Source organism: Zootoca vivipara, chromosome Z1 (assembly GCF_965207765.1).
Source record: "Zootoca vivipara chromosome Z1, rZooViv2.hap1.1, whole genome shotgun sequence".
NCBI classification, from domain to species: Eukaryota; Metazoa; Chordata; class Lepidosauria; order Squamata; family Lacertidae; genus Zootoca; species Zootoca vivipara.
Window position 1 is genome coordinate 52003068 of NC_142583.1, and position 12305 is coordinate 52015372.

The 12305-nt window shown below is 42.0% G+C and overlaps 1 protein-coding gene across 8 annotated transcripts in view; it reads left to right on the forward strand.

Annotated features, from left to right (window-relative positions):
* LEF1 (lymphoid enhancer binding factor 1) overlaps positions 1–12305 on the forward strand; it is a 107077-nt gene that overhangs the window by 80177 nt on the left and 14595 nt on the right. For all 8 annotated transcript variants that reach the window (XM_088660461.1, XM_035111583.3, XM_035111584.3 and 5 more), the window contains 4 exons: positions 584–706; positions 2009–2171; positions 9037–9144; positions 11249–11297. In XM_088660461.1, the coding sequence (XP_088516587.1) occupies positions 584–706; positions 2009–2171; positions 9037–9144; positions 11249–11297 (443 nt within the window). The remainder of the gene's footprint in view (positions 1–583; positions 707–2008; positions 2172–9036; positions 9145–11248; positions 11298–12305) is intronic.

The following is a 12305-nucleotide window of genomic DNA, read 5'->3' on the forward strand; positions in this document are numbered from 1 at the left end:
TAATGCCATTTTAAGTATTTATTTCAATTTATCTGTAGTATGAGCCATCCCAATAGAAGCACACTGATTTGGATCTGTGCCTAAGGCAACACACTAGACCATATTCTTTCCCCCACATGCTTGGGGACTTAAAAATTTGATATGCGATCAAGTAAGGTTGATGAAATGTAAGACAGGTTTTATGTCCTTTTATAAAGATACACAAGTTACCTTCGTTAGAGGTTTTTTAATTTTCTGCATGATAATTACTACCTTTTGTTGGCTGGTGGTGGATAACTCAATATCTTTTATACTTGTGTGGAAACAGTTTTTTGGGTTAAGGGCTTTATTCTTTTGAAATTATTGGCCATGTTAAATTCACTTGTGTCTAATTCCAGATTCTCAAAGCCACAGATAACGGGAGACTAAAAACCCTATTATAACACGTTTTAGCCAAATAATTGTTTCCCACATTGGTGTATCATGGTCTCTTAAGTGGTATGAATGAATTGCCTCCTAGGCCTGTCTTGAGTGATTTGTAGGTATCCTATACTGTGTTCGAGTTCCCCTTATGAAGAAGACTGCGCTCTTTTCCTTTTTGTAGGTTTTCACATCATATGATCCCTGGTCCTCCAGGACCCCACACAACTGGAATCCCTCACCCAGCTATTGTAACACCTCAAGTCAAACAAGAACATCCACACACAGACAGTGACTTAATGCATGTGTGAGTTTTCCTCTGGTCTTTAATTGATCTTTCATCTGCAATGCCTTAAAAGTTGAGTAAGCATGGCAAATAAGTAGTCTCAGTCTTTCTCTTTTTCATTTCCCACGGGAAATCATATATATATATATATATATATATATATATATATATATATATATAGGGATGGAAAGGGGGCAGGGTTCTGGGGAAAATGACTGGCAATCCTGCCCACCATTGTACCCAATGGGTTTTGACTTTATGTAATTTTGGCTTTAGGTGCAATCCCTGGAATGTATCCCCCATGTTAGTTGCATGCTTACAAAATCCTCACCTCTCAGAGTAATGAGCATATTGGGATGCAGCTGTCCACTGGACTTCAGGCTTCTCCAATGTTTTAAGAGTTTTAAGAGGAGAATACACATGAAAGTACACATTAAAATATTAAATGTGTATTTAAAAATTATTATTTAAAATGCAAGTTAATGCAGAGAGAGAATGGAATTAGGCAAAATAATTATGCAAAATGTGGAATTTTGCAAAAGTGACAAGGGTCTAGAATGGTTGCCTCCATCCCTAGGGCCAGTGGCATTCTTCAGTGATAAAATTCCCAAGCTTGACAAAATGGGTCTTTTGGGAACTGAACCCTAGAATGAAATTCCATAGAATTTGCTGATCCAAATGTTTTTAAGTGGAAAAGGCTTTCTTTCTTTCTTTCTTTCTTTCTTTCTTTCTTTCTTTCTTTCTTTCTCATCCCCACCTGTCTCTCAAAAGATTTTTACCCATATCCTGTAAGCTATTTTCATGTTCTTCTTTGCACTCAACTTGTACCCACGACCACCCTCCTGCAAAAGCACAACACAACACCTTGCCACTTTATTTCCTCCCTCCCTCCCGGTTCTTTTATATTCCCTTCTCCTTCCCACAACATTTCCCCTCTTTTAGCCCTTTCCTTCATGCCTTTCCCCACCCCTTCTCCACTCCCAGAACTTCTCTGCCCCCTGACCATCTTTACTCAGAATGCAAGGGGTTGCTGGTGCTAGCACTCCTCTAACTAGAAGCCTGGGATTATATCTGGGGTTGGTGGGGCAAGCAAGTTAGGAGGCACTGGGTAGGGTGTAGCACTGAGGGCTACCTGAAAGTGGGTCCCAGCCCACTGGTGGAGGAACATTGTGATAGAATATATAGGGTACTTCCTCTTCTCTCCAAAAATGTGATAACCAATCAAGCATGGCTACTCAGAAAAATAGTTGGTCATCTGAAATAAAGTGTTGAAAATGGTAACAGTTGCTCTTTCTGTATTTCCTTTCCTCCTGCTACTTTTAGGAAGCCTCAGCATGAACAGAGGAAAGAACAGGAGCCCAAAAGACCTCACATTAAGAAGCCTCTGAATGCTTTCATGTTATACATGAAAGAGATGAGAGCGAATGTCGTAGCAGAGTGTACTCTGAAAGAAAGTGCAGCTATCAATCAGATTCTTGGCAGAAGGGTATGACACAACCGTATTTGTGTATGTGCATGTTCTGTGTTCAGTATGTGCTGTTCAACAAACCCTTGCCCCAGTTCCCACCTCGACAATGTGGTCACTGGCTATTGGGAGCTATGTGATGCAGTTTAAAATGAAAGCAAGAACTCTTGTTGTGTCATAAAGCAGGAGCCCATAAGGTAAAGCATGTGTTTTGCATGCATAAAGGGTCAAATTTAAGTCCACAAGGCTCTCAGGTAGGAGAACCAAATAGGCTCCTGACTGTGACCTGTTTTTCAGAGAAGTCAACACTAGGCTAGATCAGAAGTGGGGGATCTCTGATTCATGAGCCTAATACAACCCCCCAGGCTTCCTAGGCTGGTGGCCACACTCATCTTTAGGATGTCAGATGACTGGCAGGTAGGCTGTCCTATACACCTGTCAAAGTTCGTTTGTGGAGATGGAGGGCCTGTAGCAAAAGGCAGCTTCCTATTTCATGCAGATGTGCTAGCCATGTGTCATAAGACTGTCAGTGGCAGTGGAACATGAGTGGAGGAAATCCTGTTGCACTTATGTCCTGTTTGCAGGCTTCCCATACACATCTAACTGTCCACTGTAGTAAGAGAATGCTACACTAGATTGGCCTTTGTTATCCACTTGTTTTCATGCTTTGATTTGAACAAATATATACAAATAGCCATGGTAAAATATGCAGAATTCGTGCTGGAAGAAATAAGTACATTTTGCAGTACATGTTTCCTTTTCTTCTGCAATATTTTCATAGGATACCTTCCTTAAAGTATTAGCCAGTACATTTCTAAAAAAATGCTTAGGGGTACTCTCATTTTTCTACTCATATTGAAATACTGCCCCTTAAAGAGGCCAAACTTAGATTCACAAAATGTTTAGGGGTATGCATACCCCTGCGTCCCCCCAGAAAAAACCCACTGGTATTAGCAATATGTCTACTATTTTGTTGCATTTGCAAGTTGAGACTTTCATTTTAAGTCTGAATTTTTAATTCTCTTCTGATACTTCTTTAGCTTTCACTATGCTTGCCAGTTACTTAAACCCTTGGCTTTTAAAATGAGACTTGGCGTCAGAGTGATTAGGGCTCTATTTGCAAAGAATACTATAATGTTTATTGCTTGGATTCTATCAAAGCACGGTCTCTGTGTTTTATTATTATGCTGTGTAAATAAACCATAGGACAGAATATACCTTCTTTGGTTTTCACAAACACTGAATTAGCTTAAGCTCTTGTCTATATTTTGACAGCTTTCTGTAAGACTTACAAGTCCAATTACCTCTCGTCTCCCAAGGTAGCTCCTATGTCCTTTATTCCATGATTGGTCTCAGTGTTTGATAATGGTTTACAAAGGATAGCACCTAGGCAGGAATCCAAGTGCTGTCTTTCTGGGTAGACAGCTGTAGCTGCACTCTAGAAAGTACACTCAAATTTAGTTACATGAAAGTACCTCTTCAGAACCTTAAAAAAACTTTTGATGCCAAATATTTTGGTATTTAAAGGGCAAAAGAGTGTGAATGTACTGTCTGCTACACTTGTGTTGTGAAACAAACCACTTTTGGGGTGTAGAAGTTTGAAGATTATTGGGCAGGTTGAGGGAAACTTCCACACCACATTCAATAATATGCATACATTTGGGAAGCCATGGCATGGGTCAAAACAATCAATAGTCCTCCTAGATCAGGGCAGTCCAACATTTCATACCAAGTGGACTGCAAGAGTACTTTGACACGGAACCCACAGGCTAAACTTTGACACTCTCGAAGCCCTCACACTGTCTTCTGGAAATTGGCTAAGTGAGGTGCCATGCTTTGAGAAGGAGTCATGAGGCTCTGGTAGGGTCCTAGAGCCCTCCCGCCTTCTTCTCAAAGTTGGGAAAGTGCTAACTAGGACCCTGTCAGAGCCCTCATGCTTCCTTCCCAAAGCCCAGTGCCTCACTTACTGAGCTTTGGGAAGGCAGCCCAAAGGACTGGGTGTGGGCATCAAATGTTCCCAAGGGCCACCAAACAAGATCTTGCAGGCTGCACGTGGTCCTTGAGCGGCATGTTGGACCCTCTGTCCTAGATGAAGGCAGATGTAATGTTGCTAAAATAGTGTTGACAATTTTGAAGCATTGTAGTCCAAATTTTTCATGGCTCTCTAGGTTTGAGTTCTGGAGGGTGGAGAGAACTAGGATGAAAATGTGCTACATAAGCTGGTTGTTCACAGTGGCTTGTGCCCAGTGTGGTTCCCCAATCCCAGAACATTCCTTAAGGAAAAGGGTTACTTCTAAAAGTTATTGAGAAGGTGATGGATTACCAGTATTTATTTTCAAATGTATATCATGATTATTATTTTTTGTGCTTCAGCATGCAAAGTTAAAATACATAATAATTTAGGGTGGTAGTCAACTAAGTTTTACTCAGTGTAGAACCGCTGATATTAATGAACATGACTGAGTTAGGTCCATCAATTTCGATGGATCTACGGTATGTAGTTGAATTACCATGCCTAGTCTTAACCACAACAGCAATAAAACATTTCTGCTTAAGAGCACTGAGTGAAGGATGGGGAGAAAAAAATGTATGTATGCTGCCTTAAGAAATAAAAATTATAAGGAAATAACAATAATATGTATACCCCACCCATCTGACTGGGTTGCCCCAGCCATTCTGGGAAGCTTCCAACATAATAAAAACACAGCAAACGTCAAACAATTAAAACTTCCCAATACAGGGCTATCTTCAGAAATTTGTTTTATCTGTTTGACATCTGATGGGAGGGTGTTTCACAGGGCAGGCACCGCTACTGAGGGCCCTTTGCCTGGTTCCCTGTAAGACATGCCTGCAGGATCAGGCCAATGGAACATCTAGTTAAGCATCCTGTTCTCACAGTGGCCAACCAGATGCCCATGGAAGCCTGCAGGCAGACCATGAGCGCAACAGCACTCTGCCCACCTGCAATTCCTAGTAACTAGTATTCAGAGGACAACTTGCCTTAAGTAAGGGTGTAGAGCGTGTCTGACAGCCAAGTGAGTATTCATTTTGTTGAAGTGCATGTCTGTAGCTTCCATGCCTGGAGGAAGCCCTTTGCAGGGCTCAGCCAAGGGACCTGCTCATTTTGTATTTTCTCACTCTCCGCTCTTACTTTAGGCTGCATTTCTGTGCAGTGTTGCACATACTGTAAAATTACCAGCCCTTCCCCCTGCCCCGAGTTGTAAATCCTACATTCTCTACAGCTAACCACATCTGACAAAGTAGAACACAGAATGGTTATTCCAATATTTCAACTAGCGATAATAAGGTATAGGTACCCCTGACCGTTCGGTCCAGTCACGGACATCTCTGGGGTTGCGTGCTCACCTCACTCTATAGGCCAAGGGAGCCAGCATTTGTCCACAGACAGCTTCCGGGTCATGTGGCCAGCATGACTAAGCCACTTCTGGCGAACCAGAGCAGTGCACAGAAACACCGTTTACCTTCCCGCTGGAGCGGTACCTATAGAGGGGGTATTATGTTTGCCCACCACTTTATGCACTGTGTTTGGGTTTTCCCAGCCACCGAATGTTTCATTAACAAAACTTGCTAAACACATGCTGTCCAAGGATGAGGGAAGCACACTGGACTTCTCGCTGAGGCCCGTCCTATGTGGGCAGAACTTATGGGGTGATGAATGGGCTGTTTGCTCACGCTGCCTTCCGAAGGACACATTTGAAGGAAGAGTCTTCCCTGTGTACACAAGTCGCTTCAGCCTGAGGTCAGCTGGCTCTGTTCATCTGCCAACACACAAGAGGCTTTGACTATTGGCATGTTACATCAAATATCACTTTTCTAGTATTTGCAATGGCCTGCTAAAAGCCAAACTTTGAACGCAGTGGCAGATGGCGCACAACTGAAATCACCTTGTAGCTGGGGGTTGGAGGGAGGAGAGAACGGTGTTGTGGGAACCTATCCAGACTTCTGTTTCCAAAGCAACTTCAGTACACAAACTAAGAGAGAGTGAGTTCTGTTTAAAAGCTTTGAAATGTTGCTGCTGCAAAACCTTTCCAAACCCAACTTACCAAATAAATTAATATAGTGTTTAAGCACTGTTTGTACATTTGTATACAAGTCTGGGATAACTGTACTACATGTTTCCACAGCTCTCGAGTTGCTATTGCTCCTAAACCCTAACCGATCTCATCGGTTAATTAAATTAAATTAAAACTGGCCACATGTGTAATTGCCCATCAGCAGCAAACAATAAACAACCAAAGGAGAGGGGGGGGTAACTGAGAAGATGCTAAAATGCTGAGTAACAACCATGTCTTGCATAATCATGGCAAATTATTCAGATACTACATTTGGGTGATAAAACATAGATGCAGAAATGTTGATCTAACCTTTGTGATTTCCTCTGGAGGACCCCAAACCTTTTTATTAGAAAACTATCTGCCCCTTGGGAGGAAAGCAGCATACCTTCTGTGCTTCTGCTCTGTCCCCTGTTGGCTCCCTCCCCTGTTCCCTACTGTTTGGCTCTTGGAAGCCTTAAGCTTCTACCCTCACTTCCTGCTGTGAAACAGCTGACAGGCAGCTGGGGGGGGGGCTGGAACTGGCTGCTTCTTGAGAGCAAAAGCTGCTGTGGCTTGGAGAACGTGTGTGCATGTGTGGAGAGAGAGACAGAGCGCTGTTCACTTGTTCTAAAGATTGCCTAGCGCTGGAACAGCTGAAGTCCAGTCCTAAAATGCCAGTTAATCAGAATGGGTTTTGAAACATTAAACTGAAAAGTTCGCTGAAGACTATAATAGTAACCGCAACAATAAAAAATGTTGTTCCGGTCTCAGTCTGTGACGGAAATCGAGACATATAAATGCTCCCAAAGGAAATGAATGACTGGAAGTGTGACGGAGATCCCACTAAAGACTGAACATACATGCTACCCTTTTGAGAGATGGAAAAACATGATATTCTATTGCCCCATCACTGTTGCTCAGATCAGAGCCAGTGATGCTTCTGACCATGCAAGGACATGAATGTACACCAATGAGTAAGAGTAGCTGACTTTAAAAAGATTATTATTTTTTATAACTAGGGTGACTTCTTAATCCAAACCCCCATCTCCTGCATCCCACATGTCAACTGCTACCATTAATCTCACTTGCAGAAAGCGGCTAGCAAGATAGACTGCTTTTACCTGTCTGTCTGTCTGTTCAGATGGTGTCCACTTCATGGTCTCAAAACTTTGCAATGGCTTTTGAGACTCTTACATACCAAAGCTAAATTTATTCTAGCTTTCAGGCCATTTTTCGTTCTAATAGTAACTTCAGATCCTGTTGTCCAGATTTCTTTTTCTTCAAAGATTCATGCTTTTGTTTCCAAGTATCAGTTTAACATCTTTAGCAGCATGATGAGAAAAGAATATACCAAGTTGAATTCCCCTTAAATACAAAATAAATATTTAACTCTTTGCATGGATTGTAAACTCCATATAAAAAGCCTTGTCTTGTTCCAAAATTCAGCCATCTCCCTTTAAAGTAAATTTTACGACACAATTTTAAATTGAAACTTTTTTGTTGAAAAGTTTAACTCTTCGTTTTTGAAGCAATAAATAAATCTGTGCTGCTTCCTCAGTATAGTATAAAAACCCAGATCTTGGCAATAGGAATATGCTAACAGGAATCAAGGTGAGGGAGATAACACTGTACTTCAGCTATCATGAGAAATTGGTGTTTTGTTTTCGTTCATTTTTATTTATTTTTTAAAGTGTCCAGTCTTTTGGAGTGTGAATAAAGTCTCCCTATTTCTACATGAAGAAAGCACAGTGTCACTTCCTTTGTTTTGAAACCATGCTTGCTTCTTCCCTGCCATTCTTTGGCAGATGAAAAAGAAACTGAAATTTTGTTGAAAAGAGATGGGAATTATCAGCTAATAGCCCATAGATGCAGTACCAGTTACTACCACAGCTAAAGGAATAGCATACATGGTGGTCATTCTTCAATGTCAGGCGATCTCTGAAACAGGGGTCAGCAGACTTTTTCAGGAGGGGACCGGTCCACTGTCCCTCAGACCTTGGGGGGGTGGACCTACCCTCTCCCGAAAGCACTCCCCCTCCCGAAAAGACCCCACCATCTCCTGAAAGGACCCGCTGCCACCACTCTTCGGCAGTGTTGTCACCGTCCTCTGCCTTGGCCAGGGGGTCTGCGGGCCACGCAGCCGCCTCAGCGGGAAGGAAGGGGTGTCGCCCAGAGGCGTTGGTGGCTTCGGATTGGCTGCAGGAGCTTCCTGCAGTCCGAAGCCGCACCAGCATCGCAGATGTCAGTCCCCATGCAGTGAGGCCTCTGCGCCGCGCCAGTTTAGCACAGAGACTGACCAAGTGGGTGGCAGGGTCCACAAGGTTCACAGGCCGGATTAACTAGCCTGGTGGGCTACATCCAGCCCCTGGGCCTTAGTTTGCTGACCCCTTCCTAAGAACCTTAGACAAGCCCTGCTGGCTAAAGGGCCATCCAGTCAAGTATCCCCTTCTGCCACTGGCCAGAAGCTCTAAGGGAATCTCTCAGACAGGAGAAACGCACAAGAGCACTCTCCCTCCCCATGTGATTCTCAGCATTTAGTATTGAGAGGTATACTGACCCTGACTTTGGAGGCAGAGCATGGTCTTTGTGGTTGATAGTCTCCCATGGAGGTTGAGTCTTCACTATGGGTATGGGAACAAAGTGGGTTAGAATTCATATGGATCTTATTGCTTAAATAATCCTCTGTGTAGAATATGGTGCCTCTCTTACCTTATCATTGAGCACTCTGTGTTTTCCCGTGAACCAGAGAAATTAGAACTAATGCTGTCCTTTATGTTTAGCATGTTCTTGTACAAAAACATAACCTTCCTTCTTTCTCTCCTTATTTGCAGTGGCACGCATTGTCCCGCGAAGAACAAGCTAAATATTATGAACTAGCTCGGAAAGAAAGGCAGCTACACATGCAGCTCTACCCAGGCTGGTCTGCAAGGGACAACTACGTAAGCCGATATTTCACACTTTCTTCAGCTAGCATTTGCAGTAGTTAAAAGTCTAGGTGAGGGTAGCAGCTAGGCCACGAGAGGCAGCGTCGGCCTTGTGCTCACTTTGAATTAAGTGCCATTTATTCCCTTGCCTTTTTTTTAGATTGCTTCTACATATCCCAAACTAAACTGGAATTGGCCATGGGTGTGTTCCTGGTTCAGCTTTATGCTATGTGACAAAATAACATTAAAATGGCAATTAAGGGATAATTGCTTTAAAAACATCTGGAGCACTGATTCACACATGTCCCCCACCTGAGAACTCTTTTGACGCAGGCTTATTACATGGTTAATAAAAACACAGACAATGAATCTCTTCTGAAGGTGGCTTGCTGGATTTCTCTGGATGTTTGTGCTTTGTGTTTAAGGCTGTTTGTGTGTGGATTTTATTTTTTATAGTAGGTAGAATGGATGTGAAGCAGTCTTCTTCAGCTGCAGACATATTATAAATTAATTATAAAAAACTGTTTAGTCAGTGCTGCTTACAAAAATTATACATATTTAATTATGAAAAAAATTAACAAGCTAGACCGCTCATACCAAAACCCAGTGATGATACTGTTAACGTTGAACAATGCATTTTGCCATTTACTCTTAAAACTTATCTGTCTGTGTTAAAAAAAATTCCATACCCATGATAGGCTAGAAACTATTTGCCTGGGAATTAGCTATTGCGCCTTGATCACGCCTAAATAAAGAATTCAAAGAGAAGCCTAATCCCAGACCTAGTTCTTTGAAAATGCAATGTGTCACACATCCATAAAAAAAACCCTCAATCCTTTGTTTGCTACAGCCATAATCCAGTATGCCTAGTTAATGATAGGTAAATAGACTTGCCCCTGAGTAAAACTCCATAAAAGAGCCACTGAGCTTCAGAGCACAGAGAATCTCTTTTGCCCAGAACCTACATTCACTTAATAAAACCTTTTGTCTGTTCTTAACTTAAATCTCTTATGAAATACTTGTTCTATCTTAATTGCGTTAAAATGGGAGAGAGGAGGGCGGTAACCATGCAGCTACTAGGAGCTAAGCACATGTGCTGCAGAGTATAGACTGGTTATATTGAGAGTTTATGCTGAAAACATGTGATAGCCAGTCCGACCTTTAAAGTTGCGATCTCTTTCCAGCTGGAAAATGCTTTGCTTTCCATCAAACACCCTTTCTGCAAGAGGACAGATTTATATGTTACTGTTTGTTGTAGAAATGCATCATTTTGCAGCATTTCAAGTTACGGTACCCCTCCTTATTACAGTTATATAGAGCTTTTGGCTTACAAATACAGGTCTGCAACTTGAATCACGGCTTCAAGTGTTGTTTTACTCTATTACTCATTATAATATATGTAATTGGGGTCCAGTAGCATTTTTCTGAACAAAGTTTCAGTGTGCCTGCTTCCTGCAAGTATAGCAAGGGGTCCCAAACTAAGGCCCAGGGGCCAGATGCGGCCCAATTACCTTCTAAATCCGGCCCGCGGACGGTCAGGAAATCAGCATGTTTTTACAAGAGTAGAATGTGTCCTTTTATTTAAAATGCATCTCTGGGTTATCTGTGGGGCATAGGAATTTGTTCATTTTTTCCCCAAAATATAGTCCGGCCCCCCACAAGGTCTGAGGGACAGTAGACCGGCCCCCTGCTGAAAAAGTTTGCTGACCCCTGAAGTATAGTCATCTAGGATATTTTATTCTTTAAATGACTTCTACTAGAAGAACTTAAACAACTGAGTAAAGTTTAAGCCACTTTGCAGAGCCTAGAGCTCAGTTTTGAGGAGGATCTTTTTACACTACACTGAAACTCCCAAGGAACTGCAATTCTTTGTACCTGAATATAGGCAAAATTGTCAGAAGAATAATCCTTGGGGGATCACATAAATATGGAGATATTGAATTTGCTATGGCTGGAAAACCCCAAATGGATATAATAGTTAAAAATAACATGGAGATAATCAGAAATGGCTTTTGATGTGGTATCACCCTTTCACGAATGTTAAGTATTTTGAAGGAAGGTGATTATATTTTTGTAAAAAGTGTCGTCGTCCCCCCCCCGGTCTTCTTGCCTGATATAGGGAAAGAAAAAGAAGAGGAAGAGAGAAAAGCTACAAGAGTCTACTGCAGGTATGCTTTATGAGTAGAGCTTCACGTTAAACATGTGTGCTATTTTAAAAATTCAGCACTTCCTTTCATGCTTATTTCTGGTTCTATATATAGAATTCTTTGCACAAACGCTTCTATATTGAATCGTACACTACTGCTGTCTTTATTGCCTTTTCCTTCTACACTCAGTGGGGTATCAAACTGTAGACTTGCTCTCATTTTGAGGGAATGTATGGAATCCAGCTCTGTACTGTGTTTCGACATTCGGAAGGGAAGTGTGGCCTTCCCTTTTCTTGGAGGTCAGTACAGGCAGAAAGTCTGGAGATCACTGCTAACACCTGCAAGTACAGTTCATAATGCTTTTCTAAGTGCTCTTTGCCAGAGGTCTGCACAGACAGAAGAAGCACCAGTTGTAGGACATCCAGCCTTTGCTGCTACTTTGTACAAGCTCATGCTCTATTGGCAATGGCAGCTGAAGATTATTATTTTTTTGCAGTAGCTGCAGAATTGCCACCACTATCCCTACACATACAGGCATGAACCTTTTAAAAAGGAAGCAGCGGAGAGCTGTTTCCTTTGATTCCACTCTGCATCCTGGTCTAGCTTCAACAAGCAGCAGCTGGGAACCACTACTGGTTGAATTATAGTCCCTACTGACCTCCAGAAGTGGGGCAGGGGGACAGGGACGGACAGGCAGCAACAGGGATCTCGGGTCTACACATTCCCTCACTGCGGAGATAACTGGTTGACTGATTTGGTATGGGGATGTTGCAGTGTTTCATATTTTCCCCTATAGTTCTCAAATGTAATTAATTTTTTTTTTAAAAAAAGACAGGAGGAACCGTTCTTTACAGCTGCCTGGTAGGTTGGCTCAAAGCATCAGTGAGGTCCTTTCACTTTTTTGTATATTAAATAAAACAAAATTGCTGGTATAAGAACCATGAAAGGCAGAGGAAATCAATCGGCAATCAATATTCTACTAAAATACCTTTTATTTGGGGTGTGCAAAAATAAATAAATTATTAAATG